Genomic DNA, 21,941 nt, shown 5'->3' on the forward strand with positions numbered 1-21,941 from the left:
GTACAAAATTGAGTCTACTTAAAGTGGAGGTTCACCCTATAAAAAATTTCTAACACTACATCCAGCACCGTGCTGCATATAAAATGACATTGACCTTTATTTATTTTTTGCCGTAGATATCATTTAGCCGTGGAATTCACCACGGCTTCCGGGTAGGGAATCCCGCGGGAGTGGGCTTTCCTATTGTCATGCCAATTGATTGACATGCTAAACGACGGAGCACACAGCGCGTCACGACTTCCCGAAGGAAGCTCGGGTCGGCTCGGCTCTATTCGGCGCCTGCCCACCGGTGCCGAATAGAGCCGAGCTTCTTACGGGAAGTCATGACGCGCTGTGTGCGCCGTCGTTTAGCATGTCAATCAATTGGCATGACAATAGGAACACCCACTCCCGCGGGATTCCCTACCCGGGAAGCCGTGGTGAATTCCACGGCTAAACGATATCTACGGCAAAAATAAAAATAAAGGTCAGTGTCATTTTATATGCAGCACGGTGCTGGATGTAGTGTTAGACATTTTTTATAGGGTGAACCTCCACTTTAAAAACATAATGTGCTCAAATGAACAATTAAAAATTGCTTAAAAAGCAGTTTAAATCAAACTCTACATTCATTCCTCCCGGTGTTAGAGTATTTAAAGTATATATCCACCGGGATTCTTTTTGGCCAATATCCCTGATTTTATGACTACCACCACTCCATGAGCCCTTGTGTTTTTCAATACCCCAAAACTGTAGTTATGAACTAATGCAAAGTGTCGTGATACATTGTGCTTCGGAAAGCCTTTGCGTATATTCTGAATATGTTCTTTTATTCTTACTTTGAGGGCTCTTTTTGTTCTGCCTACATACTGAAGTTTACAGCTGCATTGTAATATGTATACTACTCCCTCAGTGTGGCATTCTATAAAGTCCCTAATAATATGTGTCCAGTGTTGGTTCCAATAAAATCAGTTCTCTTTCCCTGTAGTTATTTGGCATGTTAACACGCATAGCAATTTCTGCAAGGGAAAAAACCTTTACAGTTAAAGAAAGTGTAGCTTTGTTTTGGTGGTGATACTACTACAGATTTACCAATCACGTCCCTCAGGGTGGTAGCGCTCTTATAAATAATTTTGTTTAAGGTCTTTATCTTTTTTTAAGTATAAGCCAATGTCGTTCTATTAGTTTGGCTACTTTGTGTTGTACGTTGAAATTTAAAATGAGACATGGGTAATCTTGCTGATTTGGGGATTTTTTTTTATTTTGTAGCATGACATTCCTGTCCATCTCATGTACTTCTTGTGTTCGATCTTGTAGCCAGGAATGTGGCTCACGCATGCGTTTGCAAATTCGTGCTGACAAAACCCCTGTTTTTAACGCATACTGTTAGACAGGTTAATTTGGTTGTTCTGCAGGCTGGTCGGTAAGGAGGCTTGGGTTTTCCCTGGGAATTCTCCAGGTTTTGTTATCTGTGTTAGCCTTCCTATGCCACTTACTGCGATTGCCAGCAATAGATGGGGGCGGTGGATACGTTTTTGTTTCACCTGTGGTGTTTATATTGGTCCAGCAGTGCACCAACACCTTTGCAGCCATTGTGCTATATGCTGGGTGTTTGGTGTGCTCCTGTACCTTTAAGGAGGGGTGGCTCCCCTTCAGTCCACCTGCCCCCATCTATCCATTAGAATGCATGTGCCTCCACTGTGGGGACGCTCATTGTTTAGTGTTCGGACCACAGATTACAGGGTGCCTTGGCACAGCTCTGTGGCTCAGGCATGCGTTTGCAAATGCGTGCGGACAAAACCCCTGTTTTTAACGCATACTGTTAGACAGGTTAATTTGGTTGTTCTGCAGGCTGGTCGGTAAGGAGGCTTGGTTTTTCCCTGGGCATTCCCCAGGTTTTGTTATTAGGAATGATCATATCCCTTTTCTTCCAATCTTTTTCCTATGTGTTGGGCCTGTTCTTTAAAGTCTTCTTCCTTACTGCAGTTCCTTTTCAGCCTTATTAATTGTCCCTTTGGGATGTTATAAAGCCACAGCTTGTGGTGGCAGCTTTCCAAGGACAGATAGCTGTTGGTGTCTACCTTTTAAAAAAAGGTTTTGGTGGCAATTTTGTTTCCCTCAATGGACACAGACAGATCTAAAAAGTCAACCGACTTTTGATAAATTTTCCATACTAGTCGGATGTTATTATCATTACCATTTAATTTCTCCAAAAATGCTTCTAGATGTTCTCTACTACCATCCCATACTATAAGATCATCGATGTAGCGTTTGTATAGAGTTACTTCTGGTGGTGGTTCCTGATATATTGCCTGTTCCTCCCACTGTGCCATGAAGGCATTAGCAACGCTCGGGGCAAATTTTGCTCCCATGGCAATGCCTACTGCTCGTTTGTAGTATGTTTGATCATGCCAGAAGTAATTAAACTTTATGCAAAAATCCAAGCATTTTATGAGAAACTTTGTTTGCACAGTAGGTGGCTATGATTTTTTAAAAGCAAATTTGGTAGCATGGCAGGCATCATGGTGTTGAACTATAGTGTAGAGAGATGTGACATCTGCTGTAGCTAGCAAAGTGCGGCCCTCTAATACTGGAACGGTCTCAATTAGTTGGAGTATGTGCTTAGTGTCCTTGAGGTATGCTCGTGTCCCTTGGACTGCCGGTTGAGTATAATAATCTATATACTGTCCAAGTCTAGATGTCAAAGAGTCTATGCCGTTTACAATCGGCCTTCCCAGTGGGTTGTCTGTTTTTGTGTATCTTAGGGACAGTATACATTATTGGGATCCTGCATGTTTCTGGTATGAAATAACAAGATTCTTTTGTATTAAGGATCTCTTTTTTCAATCCCAAATTGATAAGTAGTTTTAATTCCTTTTTATATTTCTTAGTGGGATTACCCACAAGTTTCATAGGTGTTTTCTTCTTGTAATTGTCTCTCAATTTCTTTTAAGTACTCTTCCTTGGCTTGTATTACTACTGCTCCGCCCTTATCCGCTGGGCAGATCACTATATATTTTCTTTCGGTCAGTGATTGGATTCCTTTCTTTATATGGATGGGATCATATTTCTTTTTCACTTCCAGAGCTTCCAAGTCCAATTTTTTTTAAAACCTCAATATGTTGTCCATCTTTTTTTTGTGGATTATAGTGTTTTTTTGTTCTTTAGAGTGTTATGTGTTATATTTCCCTGAGGGTCCATATTCATACTTTGTTTCGGGAAAGAGTTATTCATAAAATATTTCTTTATGTTCATTTTTCGGATATATTTTTTGATTCCTATGTATTGAACTTATTCAGATTTCTAACTGGAGCATTTTAAACCCCGGTTAAGAACCACAAGTTCTTCGGTGGTTAGAACACTACCACTGAGATTCACCACGTTATCTCCTAATATGCCGATTTTCTTTTGGACTCTTTCCTGCTCGGTTTCCTCTCTTTGTTCTGTATTTGGTCTTGGTCCATTCTCCTGTGTTCGTCTCCTGGATGAATGGTTGGGATCTTGTAGTTGTCTCTGGGGAGAGTGATCCCTCCTTTCCCTGTCTGCAAAAGGGTGTTGTGAATCGTAGTGTGGTTGTTGTGGATATTGTTGTTGGTAATTGTGCCGATATTGATAGTTCCTTATCGGATCAAATCTATTCAAAGTGGCTATCAGAGTACTATTATACTGGCCATAGTATTCCTGTGGTGGTGGTGGTGGTGGATCTCTATAGTCTCTGTAGCTGCCATTTTGTTCTTGCCACTGAGATAGAAATTAGAGAGACTACGGAGGACTATCATTTTGTTGCCAGTTATTATTGGGTTTCTTTTGTTTCTTAAATGGTTAGAGATAGAGCTGATCTTCTCACAAGTAAGACAGTATGTAATAAGCCATTTGTGGTTCCATTTGTAACCACTTATTCGGCACAACATTATAGTATTAAAAACTTTTCAGGAAACACTGGCATATTTTGGGAAACTATCCTCTACTCGGTTCTATTCTACCTGCTATACCTCAGGTGATATACAGAGGGGCGCCCGCATTAAGACATAGGTTGGCTCCCAATGTCCTTGAATCCCCTCCTATTAGAACTACGTTCCTTAATACAGGGCTCGACAAATCCCGGTTGCCATGGTGACTAGAAATAGCCTCCTGGCGACTTGGCTTGGAAGGTGGGCAAAAGAAAAAAAAAAAAAATTTGGTGAAGTCCCCAGCTCTTCCTTGTGTGAGCTGGCACCATCTGGTGGTGGCCTTTGGTATTACAAGTTAAAGCGGAGTTTCGGCCACAATTTCACTTGTTTAATATAAATACCCCTGCAATACACAAGCTTAATGTATTCTAGTAAAGTTAGGCTGTAAACTAAGGTCCGTTTTGTTAGGTTGTTACAGCATTTAGACACTTTATAAAATAGAAATTGACTGGGGCCATCTTAGGTGTGGGCATCATGAAGCCAGACTGTATGACTTCCTGGATTTCAGCCTTGCAGATCTCGCACATGCTCAGTGCTGCACAAGCAGTGTAATAGGTTTCAGATGAGGTTTCAGCACCTGTACTGTCCAAGTCACATGATTCTTCGAGACTGGGGAGTGCACAGACTCCTGGAAAGTTACACCCACTACATTGCCAGGAGTCTGTGCGGTGTAGGTTAGGAAGCTTAAGCACCTAGGTAAAGGAAGAGGGAAGATTAACTATTCTGCCTAGCAACAACACTTTGAAGGCATCTAAAAAAAAAAAATATATATTTTCTTAAAGGACTAATGACATTTTTTTAAAACTACTGATGTAATTGTTATATTTATGGGTGGAACTCCACTTTAAGCATTATAAGTTAAACAGCAATTCTAATGTAATTTTTCACTATTTTCACTGCCATCTTCTTCCCTCTAATTAGAACCCCCAAACATTATATATATTTTTTCTCCCAACACCCTAGAGAATAAAATGGCGATCGTTGCAATACTTTCTGTCAAACTGTATTTGTGCAGCGGTCTTACAAGCGCACTTTTTTGGTAAAAAAATACACTTTTTAAAATTAAAAAATAAGACAACAGTAAAGTTATCCCTATTTTTTTTTATATTATGAAAGATAATGTTATGCCGAGTAAATTCATACCCAACATGTCACGCTTCAAAAATGCTCCGCTCGTGGAATGCGACAAACTTTTACCCTTTAAAATCTTCATAGGCGACGTTTAAAAAAAAATCTACAGGTTGCATGTTGAGTTACAGAGGAGGTCTAGGGCTAGAATTATTGCTCTCGCTCTACCAATCGCAGCGATACCTCACATGTGTGGTTTGAACACCGTTTACATATGCAGGCGCTGCTCGTGTATGTGTTCGCTTCTGCACACAAGCTCGTCGGGACGGGGTGCGTTTTCTGGCTCCTAACTTTTTTAGCTGGCTCCTAGATTCCAAGCAAATTTGTCAAACCCTGCCTTAATACCTTTACAGGATTCTATCAATGTAGGAACTGTCGGGTATGTTCTTTTAATGGATGTACACACAGACGTACACATAAGTTCAGCTCTACAGTGACACTGCAGAAACATGTAATTGAGCCCTTCATAACCTGTTCTACCGAGGGGGTGGTCTACTTACTCCAATGCCCCTGTGGGCTTCAGTATGTCGGTAGGACAAAAAGACCCCTGTCAGTAAGGTTAAATGCACACATCACCAATATCAAAGCTGGGTTTCCCAAACATTCAGTCTCAAAGCATTATCTTTTAGCCCACAATAAAGATCCATCTAAAACGATATTCTTGGGGATCGATAAGTACCGCCCACATTGGCGGGGTAGCTCACTGGTGAGGAGCATTTCAAAACTCGAGAGGTCATGGATACACAGGTTAAAATGCTATACTCTGTTTGGACTCAACATTGAGGTTGATGTCAGTGCATTTATAGACAACTCCTAATTTGTTAATTGCTTATGTTTTTAATTTGAGTTAATCTATGTGAACTTGATCTGAGTCAAAGTTAGAATGCTCCCATATGTTGGCTTCCTGGTGGGGTGGGAGGTTTTTCATTTGGGAGTATTATGACTACCCTTTATGGGATTAGTATTTTTTCATCAGCAGGGATGTTTTTTTTTAGCTTATTCCCTCTTTTAACCACTTGGGATCCACGCTATGGACAAAAGACGTCCACAGCGCGGCTCTCAAGTGCCGGGTGGACGTTCCTGGACGTCCTGTTGTTCCCCGTGCGCGCAGCGGGGAAACAACGTGCCCGGCGCATCGCTCGGGAGCCCATGCGAGTGCCTGGCGGGCGCGATGTCCACCAGACACCCGCGATCGTCGGTGACACAGCAGGACGTGGAGCTCTGTGTGTAAACACAGAGCTCCACGTGCGGTCAGGGAGAGAGGAGACCGATCTGTGTCCCTTTACATAGGGACACAGCATCGGTCACCTCCCCCAGTCAGTCCCCTCCCCCCACACAGTAAGAACACACCCAGGGAATACATTTAACCCCTTCCTCACCCCCTAGTGTTAACCCCTTCACTGCCAGTCACATTTATACAGTAATTAGTGCATTTTTATAGCACTGATCGCTGTATAAATGTGAATGGTCCCAAAATTGTGTCAAAAGTGTCCGATACGTCCGCCGCAATATCGCAGGCCTGAAAAAAAAATAAAAAAGGCAAATCGCCGCCATTACTAGTAAAAAAAAAAAAAATCTAAAATCTATCCCTTATTTTGTAGGCGCTATAACTTTTGTGCAAACCAATCAATATACGCTTATTGCGATTTTTTTTTAACAAAAATATGTAGAAGAATACGTATCGACCTAAACCGAGGGAAATTTTTTTTTTAAATGGGATATTATTATAACAAAAAGTAAAAAATAGTGTTTTTTTTCCAAATTTTCGGTCTTTTTTTGTTTATAGCGCAAAAAATAAAAACCGCAGAGGTGATCAAATACCACCAAAAGAAAGCTCCATTTGTGGGGAAAAAATGATAAAAATATAATTTGGGTACAGTGTTGTATGACCGTGCAATTGTAATTCAAAATGCGTCAGCGCTGAAAGCTGAAAATTAGTCTGGGCACAAAGGGGGTTTAAGTGCCCAGTAATGAAGTGGTTAAATACAGTAAATTAACGAACTGGAATTTACTGCCATACTTTATTTGGGTTTTTTATTTGTATCTTATTATTTTTGTATTTTCCCATTTTTCTGTGAATATATCAAACATATATACATATATAATGGTATATTTAATTTAATCTTTACACACACATAGTTTTTGTTGCTCTGAACATATATGCTTCTTAGCATTCTTTGTGTGTCAGTATTAGCTATAGATGTATGTATATATCAATGTAAAGTTTTTACTTTCTCTGATTTCTTCATGCAATCATAGAAAGAATCCTCAACATTTTGTGAGGAATTTATGCCCACCATCCTTGGGGAATGTCCCCACATTCATATTACGTTCATTTTTTATATTGTATTTTCAATTTTTTTTTATATGTTATTAGATCCCTGTTTGTCATTTTTGACCTTTTTTATTATTTTTATTTTATGAAAAAAAAAAAAATTCTACCTGAGGTTCTTGTCTAGTACGACCGTTTTCTACCTCCGAGTTACCATGCACAGGTCATTGGAGTCTCAGACTCAACTCAAGGTTTGGTTTCCTGATTGTTTTTTTGGAGTTCATCTCCGGGATTAAAACGATCGTGTTTGGATCTCTAGGCCACCATACACGGGTATTCAGGGTGCTCGACTCAGATCGAGGCTTGGTTTCCCGAGATTGTATTTAATGCGATGCGTCAGTACGTCGCCTGTGCCCCAGACGTCATTTGTGTGATGAAACGCACATAGGGAGGAGACGTGCTGATGTTTTGCGTGACAGTCCGAGTGGACGGGCGTTCGTTTAAGCCGGCCGGCTTTATTTTATGCTTCTATATGTTTCGATCTTTTGTAAGTGTTTTCACACTTTATACTATGGTATTTCACTATTGTGAGTCCCATTATTTTCTGGGTATCCCATGCATCTGGTGACATCTGTGCCTGGAGGATCCATTGGATACACTGGTGTGTGCTGCAGTCCATGACTAAAGGCCCGGGCTGGGGTTTACAGCCGCAAGCCATCTGTGCTTGCCATCTGGTAAGCCTTCATTTCTTGTGGTGTCTTCACTTTGGGTGGTGGATTTTTTCAACATTTTGAATTATAATTTGAACCACTGAAGAATTTACTTTAATTGTGTTTTATCTTTGGACTTCACTGAACACATGATTAACACAGCTGTCATTGCTTCATTTAATATTTTTTGTTATTTGTTTAGTTTATTTAGTTTTTTAGTTTATCATAGCGCAACTACATTTTTTCTATTTGACTGTTTGGTGTGTATATCACTTTTTAGTTGCAGCTTCATATCAGTGTTTTACTTAGCGCGGTAATTTCTTTTCTATATAAGCAGTAGGCATTACCATGGGAGCAAAATTTGCCCCGAGCGTTGCCAATGCCTTCATGGCACAGTGGGAGGAACAGGCAATATATCAGGAACCACCACCAGAACTAACTCTATACAATCGCTACATCGATGATCTTATTATAGTATGGAATGGTAGTAGAGAACATCTAGAAGCATTTTTGGAGAAACTAAATGGTAATGATAACATCCGACTAGTATGGAAAATTGATCAAAAGTCGGTTGACTTTTTAGATCTGTCTGTGTCCATTGAGGGAAACAAAATTACCACAAACCTTTTTTTTAAAAAGGTAGACACCAACAGCGACCTGTCCTTAGAAAGCTGCCACCACAAGCCGTGGCTTTATAACATCCCAAAGGGACAATTAATAAGGCTGAAAAGGAACTGCAGTAAGGAAGAAGAATTTAAAGAACAGGCCCAACACATAGGAAAAAAGATTTGAAGAAAAGGGAAATGATCATTCCTGGCTACAAGATCGAATACAAGAAGTACACGAGATGGACAGGAATGTCATGCTACAAAATAAAGAAAAATCCCCAAATCAGCAAGATTACCCATGTCTCATTTTAGATTTCAACGTACAACACAAAGAAGTAGCCAAACTAATAGAACGACATTGGCATATACTTAAAAAAGATAAAGACCTTAAACAAATCCTACCAGATAAACCTAAAATTATTTATAAGAGAGCTCCCACCCTGAGGGACGTGATTGTTAAATCTGTAGTAGTATCACCACCAAAACAAAGCTACACTTTCTTTAACTGTAAAGGTTTTTTCCCTTGCAGAAATTGCTATGCGTGTAAACATGCCAAATAACTACAGGGAAAGAGAACTGATTTTATTAGAACCAACACTGGACACATATTATTAGGGACTTTATAGGATGCCACACTGAGGGAGTAGTATACATATTACAATGCAGATGTAAACTTCAGTATGTAGGCAGAACAAAAAGAGCCCTCAAAGTAAGAATAAAAGAACATATTCAGAATATACGCAAAGGCTTTCCGAAGCACAATGTATCACAACACTTTGCATTAGTTCATAACAAAGATCTGTCACAACTACAGTTTTGGGGTATTGAAAAACACAAATGCTCATGGAGAGGTAGTCATAAAATCAGGGATATTGGCCAAAAAGAATCCCGGTGGATATATACTTTAAATACTCTAACACCGGGAGGAATGAATGTAGAGTTTGATTTAAACTGCTTTTTAAGCAATTTTTTTTGCTTTCAATAAATTTTTATTGAGAATTCATGTCAGGTTACAACAATGTGATAAGCATCATGAGCAACGTATGCCCTAACTGAACATACATGTTAATATGATTATATTATAAACAATTACCAAATAAAGACTCTATTAAATCTATAAGCAATAAGAATGTCTGCTTGCAAATCATTAAATTGTTGGAGAATAAAAACCCCAAATATCAAGCAGACTACCGGTAATGTTACCCTGACTACAGGGAAACTGGTCCAGATGAGACCCCAAGCCCCCTCCCCCAGCACCCCGATTGGGATCATGCTGTGCCAGAGTGTGGACCCCCAATCCCCCCAGACCCTCCCCCCTAACTCGCATTACTCTCACCAATGCGATTTAGATAGAGAAATACCCAAGGGTAACGAGAGGAATACCCCATCAAAATAGGTACATAACGTATGTAAAATAAAGTAAATAAATACGGGCAATCCATATATAACTTAGAGTTATAACCCCACATTAAACGTGTAGTCTGGTTGATAAAAGAACAATAACCAAGAGAGATAGAACAGAGAGGTAAAGTGAGAATAAAAGAAAAGAAGAGAGAGTAGGGAAGGGATAAGGGTTAGGGTGGTCGGAATAGTGCCTAACCTCACAGACAAAGTCTTCTCAACATTTAAATGGGGTCGGGGATAAGACGAATGCCAACATAATCAGCCCAGGGATTCCACAGTTCATGGAAAGCCTTGGTTGAATTAGAGAGAATGCTGGATAATTTTTCTTGAAGCATGATCCAAGAGATTTTTTGTCTGACCATTGAGATGAGCGGCCTGGGCCGTTTCCAAGATTTGGCTATAGCGATCTTAGAGCCAAGTAACATGAAGTGGATCAGCTTTTGTGAGGATCTAGGAAGAAGAGGGATATTAGCATTCAATAAGGCAACATTGGGTGTCCTGGGAATCCGAAATCCTGTAACCTTATAGATCATATTGAATATGATCCTCCAAAAGGAGCGTATTCTAGGGCATTCCCACCAAATGTGAGCCATGTTGCCCCGGAGCTGGCATCCCCTAAAGCATAGAGGATCAGCTGTGGGGAAAATGGCGGCTAGTTTGGATGGAGTCAGGTACCATCTAGTGATGACCTTAATGCTTGCCTCCATCAAGGAGATTCCTTGTATACCCCGAAAAGATCTATAGACAGCTTTGTGCCAGTTCTCCAGGTTAATGTCACATTGGAAGTCGGACTCCCAGGCAACCATATAGGATGTTTTAGACGTCGGGTGGGTGAGGGCCGAGTAGATCAGTGAGATGCCACCCCTCCCCTCCATGGCCTGTCCGCACCAAAATTCATACGAAGTAAAGTTAGGGGGTAGGGGTTTAGAGTTCCAGATACTATATAGAAATTGTGATATTTGTTCGAAGTGGGCCCTCTCAGAGTCCGGAATGTGAAGGGATTGTCCACAATATTTGAGGGAAATGGGGCCACTAGAAGTAAAGTATTGTCCTATCCGATACAGCCCCTTGTCCATCCACCATTTAAACTCTGAGGATTGTAGTCCTGGCGGGAAGTCAGGGTTGTTGAAAATATGAGCTAAAGGGTGGGCGGAGGATGTTATGCATTTGTTATGTCTAAGGCGATCCCACAGGACAAAAGACTGAGACAGCACTGGGGATAGGATGGCAGGGCGGGTCTTGACAGGGGACCATAAAAGGTAGTCTAGGGGGATAGTGGGGACAGCTTGCTGTTCAATATTCACCCAATCAGGAATATTGTGTTTGGCATATATTGTGGAAAATTTAGCTAATCTTGCTGAAAGATAATAATTGTGGAGATCGGGGAGTCCTAGCCCCCCCCTTTACTCCTATGACGAAAAAGTGTGTTCTGCGGTACTCGATACCCTGATGAACCCCAGATGAACTTAAGTACTTTACTCTGCATAGATCTTAGGTGACTTCTCTTAATTGGAATTGGTAGAGAGCGAAATAAATAGAGTAACCTTGGAAACAACGTCATCTTGATCGAGTTAATCTTCCCCAACCAGGAGAGAAAAAGCTTAGACCATGCAATAATATCAGCCTCTAGTCTTTTATACATAGTGGGGGTAGTTAAGATCATAGAGGGTCTCCGTTCTGGCTGCCAAATTGATACCCAGGTACTGAATCGAGGAGTGGCTCCAGGTAAACTTAAATGATTGTTTAAGATTAAGAACTAAAGGAGGGGATAAAGAAATATTAAGTGCCTTTGATTTGGAGAAGTTGACCGTCAGGCCTGAGATTTTAGAGAAGTCCTCGAGAGTGCGGCATAAATTGGGAAGGGTGGACATTGGGGCGGTTAAGAAAAGCAGGATGTCATCCGCAAAAAGGGCACATTTGTGAATTTGATCCCCACAGTTTACTCCTAAAATGTTAGGGTTTAGTCTTATAGCAATTGCTAGGGTCTCAATAGCAATTGCAAATATTAGCGGAGACAAAGGGCATCCTTGTCGAGTTCCTCTTGCAATTGCAATAGGTTCGGAGTAATGACCCTTAATCCAGATGAGAGCTTTGGGAGAGGTGTACAGGGCCCGGAGCAAACCCAGGAACCTAGACCCAAATCCCCATTTGTTTAGTACTTTGAAAATGTATGACCAGGACACTGAGTCAAAGGCCTTTTGAAGGTCCAGTGACAACAGGAATCCATTTTGGGGGGGTCCTCCTGGCCAATTAGTTTGTAGGATTGACACTAGGTCAATTGCTCGTCGAATTTGGTCCGGGCCCTGCCTGCCTGGAATGAAACCTACCTGGTCTTTGTGTACATATTGCCCTATGAACCCTGCCAGTCTATTGGCTAAGATTTTTGTGAGTATTTTAAGGTCATTGTTTATTAGGGAAATGGGACGGTAGTTGCTGACGTCTTCCGGGTTTTTGTCTGGTTTGGGAATCACTGTGATAAAAGCCGTATTAATCTGGGAATCAAAAGGGTCACCTTTGGCCTTAGAGTTGAAAAATCTGGTCAAGTGTGGTGACAAAATATCCGAAAAAGTTTTGTAATATGGAATGGAGAGACCATCCGACCCCAGAGCTGAGCCAGAACGGAGACCCTCTATCACCCTCCTCACCTCCTCCACCGAGAACTCGGCATCCATTATCTCTCTGTGGGCCGTTGTCAGAGAAGGGATAGGAAGTCCGTCGAAAAATTTAGATGTTAAGTCAGCCGAAGGAAGAGTGGGAGGGTCATAGAGGCGCGAGTAGAAGCCATGAAAAGCTTCCAGTATCTTGGAAGGGTTGGTCGTAGGAGGTTGCCCCCCTATTCTAATCTTAGGCATGGAAAGGAGCTTGGGTTTTGGGGTTAGTTTGGCCGCTAAGAGTGGGCCTATTCTGTTGGCCTGGATATGAAATTTGTGTTTGCTCCATCTGATGGCTTTTTCTGCCCGAGTCGTAAGCGCCAGGTTAAGAGCCTTTAAGCAATTTTTAATCGTTCATTTGAGCAATTATGTTTTTAAGTAGACTTAAGAGAGATTAATCTGGATAAATAGAGCTGGTCATTTTAATTCAATTCATTTTATTCTATTTTATAGTATTTTAATATTTGTTTTTTTTATTGAAATTATCCACATTTGATTATTGTCTATACTAGCTTGTATATTAATGTCAATAATGTGGAGTATTAGTGGGAATACCTTATGGGTGACTTCCATGGCTGGTGGGACAGTCCCGTATGCTTTAGTATTACATAGTCAGCCCACTGTGTGAATTTACATAATAGGCATAGTAACACAGCTGCTTAGCCATCCACAATGCTACTAATACAGGACGATGTTATTATAAATAAATGTCCACTGACAAGGATAAACAAGACTTCAGCAAAATGGAGCTGCCTGCCTTTTTCTGGATCCTAGGGAAAATGGCGGTGCCCATATTATTTGTTTACGACCACCGACAAAATGGCGGATTTTCGACTTCAGGTTTTAGGACGGTATAATTAGGATGCCTCAACAACCAATCAGGTTCTTCTGAGGAAGTCACGAGGTACGTGATGTAACGTCGTAGGGATACAGAGGCTACCGCAAATTGGAAGGAGCGAAGGGAACCGTAAGACAGCACATTTTTGCTGCATTTAAACCCTACATGCTCACTTTTTCTTTATACGAGTCCATTTTTATGTGTGTAACTATTAAAGGTTAATTTTTATACTACACTATTGGAGCTTCCTCTTCTCCTTGCTTTATACCCTGGGAATGAGCTGGAGTTTTCTTCCTCCCCCCTTCTTTTTTGCTGTTGTAGAGCTACTATAAGGAATAGAGGAGTCCAATAGTGAACATACGACATTTGCAGCAGAGAAGACTGATAAGGGAATAAGTTGATGTGCTTAAGATCCTTTGCAGTGAGGTGAGACTTCTGAGAGACTGGTGGAGGACACAAAGTATGGTTCAATACTGCAATTAAGGAAACATATCTATCAAGAACATTGATATATTGGAAGATTGACCCTGTTTGTTCCCATCATCCATTTAAACAGAACTTTATTATATCCTGCATTCTCTTATCATTTATTGTTATATTGAACAATTCTTCACATTCAGCTAAATCCATCCTGGCTTTTTTATACATTTTTGCACATTTTGCAATTTTGCACAATTAGCACTTTGCACTTTTTTGCAACTTTGTGCACTTTGGGACTATTGATCATATATTCATGTTGTATACATTTGCTGTTTATCTATTTGCCATTTATTGGTTCACACATTTGTATCATTTATGATTTTATTGCAATTTAGGTACAGCACTTCGTCACTTTCTTGCAGTTTGCACATTTTTGTAAATGTTACCATGTATTTATTGAACACACCATGTAAACATTCACAGTGCAGGTGGAAAAAGTATGTGAATCCCTAGACCAGGGAACTTCAAACTACAGTTCTCCAGCTGTTGCGGAACTACACATCCCATGAGGCATTGTAAAACTCTGACATTCAAGGGCATGATGGGAGGGCATGATGGGAGTCATAGTTCCTGAACAACTGGAGAGCCATAGTTTGAAGACCCCTGTCCTAGACTAATGACACCTCCAAGAGCTAATTGGAGTGAGGTGTCAGCCAACTGGAGTCCAATGAGATGAGATGAGATTGGAGGTGTTGGTTACAGCTGCCCTGCCCTATAAAAAAAAAAAAAAAAACACGCCAGTTCTGGGTTTGCTTTTCACAAGAAGCATTGCCTGATGTGAATGATGCATCGCACAAAAGAGCTCTCAGAAGACCTACGATTAAGAATTGTTGACTTGCATAAAGCTGAAAAGGGTTATAAAAGTATCTCCAAAAGCTTTGCTGTTCATCACTCCACGGTAAGACAAATTGTCTATAAATGGAGAAAGTTCAGCACTGCTGCTACTCTCCCTAGGAGTGACTGTCCTGTAAAGATGACTGTAAGAGCACAGCGCAGACTGCTTAATGAGGTGAAGAAGAATCCTAGAGTGTCAGCTAAAGACTTACACAAGTCTCTGACATATGCAAACATCCCCGTTAGCGAATCTACAATACGTAAAAAATACTAAACAAGAATGGATTTCATGGGAGGATACCACAGAGGAAGCCACTGCTGTCCAAAAAAGACATTGCTGCACACTTACAGTTTGCACAAGAGCACCTGGATGTTCCACAGCAGTACTGGCAAAATATTCTGTGGACAGATGAAACCAAAGTTCAGTTGTTTGGAAGAAACACACAACACTGTGTGGAGAAAGAGGCACAGCACACCAACATCAAAACCTCATCCCAACTGTGAAGTATAGTGGTGGGGGCATCATGGTTTGGGGCTGCTTTGCAGCGTCAGGGCCTGGACGGATTGCCATCATCGAAGAAAAAATGTATTCCCAAGTTTATCAAGACATTTTGCAGGAGAACTTAAGGCCATCTGTCAACCAGCTGAAGCTCAACAGAAGATGGGTGTTGCAACAGGACAACGACTCAAAGCATAGAAGTAAATCAACAGAATGGCTTAAATAGAAGAAAATACGCCTTCTGGAGTGGCCCAGTCAGAGTCCTGACCTCAACCCGATTGAGATGCTGTGGCATGACCTCAAGAAAGTGATTCACACCAGACATCCCAAGAATATTGCTGAATTGAAACAGTTCTGTAAAGAGGAATGGTCAAGAATTACTCCTGACCGTTGTGTGCACGTCTGATCTGCAACTACAGGAAACATTTGGTTCAAGTTATTGCTGCCAAAGAAGGTTCAACCAGTTATTAAATCCAAGGGTTCACATACTTTTTCCACCTGCACTGTGAATGTTTACATGGTGTGTTCAATAAAAACATGGTAACATTTAATTCTTTGTGTGTTATTAGTTTAAGCAGACTGTGATTGTCTATTGTTGTGACTTAGATGATGATCAGATCACATTTTATGACCAATTTGTGCAGAAATCCATATCATTCCAAAAGGGTTCACAGTTTTTCTTGCAACTGTACATCGGCGTGCAGTGGTCGAGAAACGGTTAAGGTAACAGCATAACCTTATAGTAGTAGATATAAAGATTTTCTGCGTCCCGTGATAAAGAAAGGAGAATTGCCCTGTTTGTTTTAATAACTTACCTTTGATTATTAAATGGTAGGAGAACTGGTTTTATTTTCTTGCTTTCAATAAACAAAACAAAAAAAACACATACCTGTTGGAGGTGGTGGTAGATTAGATGGAGCTCCTGGTCCACCATGGTGAAATCCCAACCCCACTGGGTAGTTAAATGGAGTATAAGAGGCAGTCATGGAGGGGGGTGTTGGAGGTTGACCCATTAACATAGATGATGCTGAAGCTGGGTAGGTGGTAGATCCATGTGACGAATGGTGGGAGGCTGGAGGGAAGAACGTGGTTCCAGAAGGAGTAGGAACACTTTGTACATTCATAGGATTAGCAGGTGGTATATGTCCTGTAACTGGTGATGGAGTTAAACTAGTAGCCGTTGGAATCTGGGCGGTCTGCTTTAATGGTTGACACTGTACAAATCCTGCAAGGAGATGACAAAATAAACATGTAATCTTAGTTATATATATATATATATATATATATATATATATATACATATACACACACATACATACACACACACACACACACACACACACACACACACACACACACACACACACACACATTTTACCCTGCATAATATTTACCCCGTAAACAACTAGATTTATATTGCACCTGAACTTTAAATTGTTCTAAACCTTGTTGGTATCAGTACATTTACCTGCTCAAAATTTGGATGGCATCATTCAATACTGTCAAATTCAAATACAACACTAGCCAAAATTTGATTCAATGAACCCCTTGCAATTTCCCATTTAAGGCCTCATTCACACTTGGCGGACTCCTTTGCTACGGAGTCCGCCTGCTCCTGTCGGCTCAGCGGGAGATCAGTCCGCAGATCTCCGCTGAGCCGACGGATGACAAGCTCCTCTCTGCTCACTGAGCGGGGAGGGGCTTGTCGGGCACCGCTGTCTCCCTATGGAGCGATCTGATGAAAACGGACAGAATGTCCGTTTTCATCAGATCTTACCCGATCCGATCCGCATGGACGGATGGGGACGTGGCCCCCATACGTCTGTTTTTAGCGGGTCGGAATCGGGTCGGATGTCAGCGGACATGTCTCCGCTGACATCCGACGCTCCATAGTGATGCATGGCCCGAAGTGTGAATGAGGCCTAAGTGTTCCTGTTGGCCAACATATACAGGCACACATAAACCACACGCACTTCAATGCCAAACTCAGCACTACATATATTTTTATTTTGGAGACAAACTAAAAATTTATTTTGGCAAAATTGCCCTGCAAAATGCATTTACGGTATTTTCTAAAGCAAAGGAAGTTAAAAAAATGTGTACTTGTACTGACAGACATATCATATGCTAGGGTTTCAAATTTGGGACTAAAAATACTGAAGTCACTGACACACAGATAATCTGCAGTGAAGAAAAAAGCATCCAATAGGTGCTAGGACTTGAATGTGAGTCAATACAAAAAGAGTGATTAAATAATATATTGAGTGCTTACTGGCTGGCTTGGGTCAGGCTGCTCACAACAGACAGGGCTACCCCCACCAATGGAAGGAGCACCAAACCAAATAAGAGGTCCAAATTAATTTATTGGTGTGCACAGTATATACAGACCAATATATCACGTAAACAAGCTTTATTTTTTACATGAATTTTTTAGGGCGAACTAATTACCACTTCAATACAGGGCACTTCCCCCTTCCTGCCCAGGTCAAATTCCAGCTTTTGGCACGGTCACAATATGAATGACAATTGCGCGGTCATGCAACACTGTACTCATCTGAAATTTTTATCATACAAATAGTTTTTTTTTTTTTTTTTATGGTGACTCAAGATTACAATGGTTTATTGGTTACAGATAATATTTACACATTTATCATTAGGGAACCCCCCCACGGGTCGGCCAATTACAGCAGGACACGATAGTTATACAATGCAATAGTAGGTTAGGATTAAACACATATTCTGCTTGGAGACAATTCCAAGAATTTGATAAGGACATACAACACAAAAAGCTACGCGTTCAGTCAAGGTTCTTGTTTGTCCCTATAAAGAGACACATTGTATGTTTATTAGCTTGGGCTAACCGCAGGCTACATCCTTATCATGCCAAGCTAAATGTCAATGCCATACTTCTGCTTCTAGCATACAGAATGTTACTTTTAATTTATCCTAGTAAAACATAAAGGGGTACTCTTACAGAAATTATATATATATAAATAAATTAGACCTGCACAACTAATCGTTAAAAAAATTGTGATCTCGATTCAACCCCCCCTGGCGATCTCCAATGCAGAGTTTGCCGATTCTTTCATATAAGTAGAGACTTATCAGCTGTCAAAAGTAAATATCCGGGCAGACTGACAAGTTTTTAACAGGAAACATTAATCTTTTTTTTATTTTATTAGGTATAAAGTACATACAATATTTCATTCACAGACAAATAGCCTGTTCCGGTCCAAGACATATACAAAAATACGTTATTTTCCAGTTTTAAGAAAACCCCAACCCAAACCCTGCCCTCTTCTCTCCGACCAACCATCTCGTGTCATGTCTCCCTTTGCCTATTGCCCTTCCTGCGCTATACCATCCTGTCTGCAAATCTCTGTGTCAGCTTATATTTTACCCAATCTTGCCATTTTAGTTTAAATCCCCCTTCTCCTTGCTCCCCCATAAACCTTAGCTGTTCTGTGTAATAAATATCATTTATTTTACCAGTTCCTCACCGTAGGGCTCTTAGGATCCTTCCACTGTCTGGGAATCAAACTTTTCGCTGCATTTAGAAAATGGGGAAGTAAGGTTCTAATGTACTGTTTGATAGGCATTTTTGTCCCGTGAAACAGGCATACCCACGGCTCCTCTGGTATTTTAGTTCCAGTAATTTCCTCTATTACTCATATCACTTTGTTCCAGTAGGTTTTAATTTTTGGACAAGTCCACCATAAGTGTGACATAGTTCCCGGTTCCAAACAGCCCCTACAACAGAATTGAGAGGTTTCCCTTTGATAGTGGTGTGCTATGTCCGGGGTTATATACCAGCGTGCTAGGCATTTGTAATTAATTTCTATCAAACCACAGTTGGTTGATGTGAAATGCGTCAACTTTAATATTTTCCCAACATCTATCTCAGTTTCAACTGTTTCCAACTTCTCTTCCCATTTTTTTATATACGGTGGTGGCCCTGAAAATTTTAACCCAATCAAAATTTTATAAATCAGGGAAATCCCACCCTTTCCATTTGGTGCTGAGCACAAGCACTCTAGTGGGAGCAGATTACCCTCCGGCCTAATCGGATAAGGGAGGGATTCCACGAAATGTTTCAGCTGTGCATATCGCCACCTGTTTAGATCAAATATTTCTTATTTTTATAATCAGTTCCTCATAAGTGCATATTTTACCTTCTTTTAGTATGTCCCTTAATTGTGCATCTTTTTTTTTTTTATCCAATTACCAAACAAACTCACTTTCCCCAGTGCAAAATAATTTGCATCATTTAGTGAAATTAGTGGGGAATTATATCTCCATTTTTCCTTTTTGTGTACCCTATGCCAAATTGACATTGATGTCAGTGTGATCATGTGCTCGTTTTGGTGGATTTAACCCACCTTTTCTCTTAATTTTTTTTATACCCAATCAACCACCCGTGCCATATGAATAGCCTTGTAATATGTGTTAATGTCCGGTACCCACAGACCTCCGTGTGCCTTATCTCTTGTTAATATTGCCATACTTATGCACAATTTTTTATTTTGCCATATAAACCTACCCAATAGCTTTTAATGTTTTGAAGTATGCTTCCGGAAGTGAGGTCGGTAGCATTTGTATTTTATATAAAATCTTGGGGAGGGTTAGCATTTTAAAACGGTTTATTCTCCCTAGCATAGATCTCTGTCTAGATGCGATTTTATTTAAATCCGTTTTAATATCATTCAATAGTGGGATGTAATTATGTTGGAAATTGACTCAGGGGATGATGTTATATTGACTCCTAAATATTTTAACTCGGTGTCTCTCCAGATAGATGGGAAGTCTTGTTTGTATCTACATTCCTCCTGTGCTTTGACGCTTATTGTTAAGTATTTCCGATTTTAAGGGATTAATTTTGAAACTTGATACCTCCCCATATGTTTTAAGAGTTTTTAATACATTAGGGAGAGTTATCATTGGGTTCATTATGTAAAGCAGAATATCATCGGCGTACGCCGCAAGTTTGTGTTCCTCTTCTTCTATCTGTATCCCCATGATGTCAGGATTATTTCCAATCCCCGCCAGCAATGGTTCTAGAGATAGGATAAACAGTAAGGGGGACAGGGGACACCCCTGTTGGGTCCCATTAAAACATCTCAAATGGCCCTGATACTGTCCCGTTTATTTTAACTCTAGCGGTTGAGTAATTGTAAAGAGCATTTATCCACCACAACATCTTAGGTCCCACCCCATAAGCCTCTAATGTGTTCTGAAGAAATCCCCAGTCTACTCTGTCAGATGCTTTTTCAGCGTCTATTGACAGAAGTAGACCTGGGGATTTACTTTCTTTTATTCTCTGTATCAGTAGGAGCGCTCTAATGCTATTAACCCTACTTTCCCTGCCTGGGATAAAACCCACTTGATCGGTATGCACCAGATCCTATATAAATGGACTTCATTCTGCCGGCTAATATTTTAGCGAACAGCTTCACGTCAGCGTTCAGTAGGGAGATGGGTCTGTAACTGGAACACAGAGAGGGATCCTTGCCTTCCTTAAGGATTATCGTTATCGCGGCCTCCAGTGCCTCGCGGCGAATCTCCCAATTAGTGCCGATATCATTCATATAGGAACACATCTTGGGGACCAAAATATCGCTAAACTTCTTGTAGAATGCGGTCGTCAGCCCATCGGGGCCTGGACTTTTCCCTGTGGGGGACTCCCTTAAATTTTGCCGTATTTCCGCTTCCGTAATGGGGTCTTCTAGGGAACTAAATTTATCCGCTGTTATTTATTTTTTTTAAACCTATTTCTGTTAGTAGTTTTTTAGTATTATCTGACCGCCTTTTTACTTTATCTGGAGGGTCACTTTGGGTTATCGAGTACAGCTTCCCATAATATTCTTGGAATACTCTCATGATTTCAGGGGTTGTGTATACCTTACCAACTTTACCCATTTGTATACTTTCGATAAAGTTAGACCTCGATTATTATTTTTTTTTTAACATTTTGGATAGGTATTTTCCCGACAAGTCACCCCATTGATACGTCTCTTTAAGTCTCTAGAAGGCCGTTCTGTTTTCTTGTTCAATGAGATCTCTTAATTCCTCTTTTTTTAGAATGACAGTAGGTTCAGCTTCATGATCACCTGTTTGTTTATGACGCTGTTCGAGATCAAAGATTATTTAATGTAACTCATCACATTTCCTCCTGCTTTCCTTTTTTTTCCGCTGTTCCTATTGCAATCAGTATTCCCCCAATATAGGCATACTAATAATTCTGACATATATTCTGAGCTGTTTGTTTGAAAATACAGCTCTAGCTCCTCTTTTTTTTTTTGCTAAATCTTTTTTATTGAGATTTATATTGACATACAAAATTAGCCCACGCAGGGGCCGAACAGTTGCCCACGCAGGGGCAGTACCCCGGTCGCGACAACATGCCGCAACAGGGCACAACACACATCTTAAACATCCTAACGTAACTTATACTATATCCCCAATGTGGGGAGAGGGTAACTTCAGGAAAATTTGTGCTCAAATCGGTATTGACAGAAGAGTGCAGCATGAAAATAGTTGGGTCAAGAGCTAACAAACTGCAGGCACATTATCTATCTAGGCATTTGCTAC

General features: G+C 40.6%; 1 protein-coding gene across 3 annotated transcripts in view; it reads right to left on the minus strand.

The window, feature by feature from the left end:
- SEC31B (SEC31 homolog B, COPII coat complex component) overlaps positions 1–21,941 on the minus strand; it is a 226,566-nt gene that overhangs the window by 53,884 nt on the left and 150,741 nt on the right. For all 3 annotated transcript variants that reach the window (XM_040362336.1, XM_040362335.1, XM_040362337.1), the window contains one exon: positions 16,243–16,578. In XM_040362336.1, coding sequence (XP_040218270.1) covers positions 16,243–16,578 — 336 coding nt within the window. The remainder of the gene's footprint in view (positions 1–16,242; positions 16,579–21,941) is intronic.

The sequence above is a fragment of the Rana temporaria genome, chromosome 8 (assembly GCF_905171775.1).
Source record: "Rana temporaria chromosome 8, aRanTem1.1, whole genome shotgun sequence".
In the NCBI taxonomy this organism is placed as follows: Eukaryota; Metazoa; Chordata; class Amphibia; order Anura; family Ranidae; genus Rana; species Rana temporaria.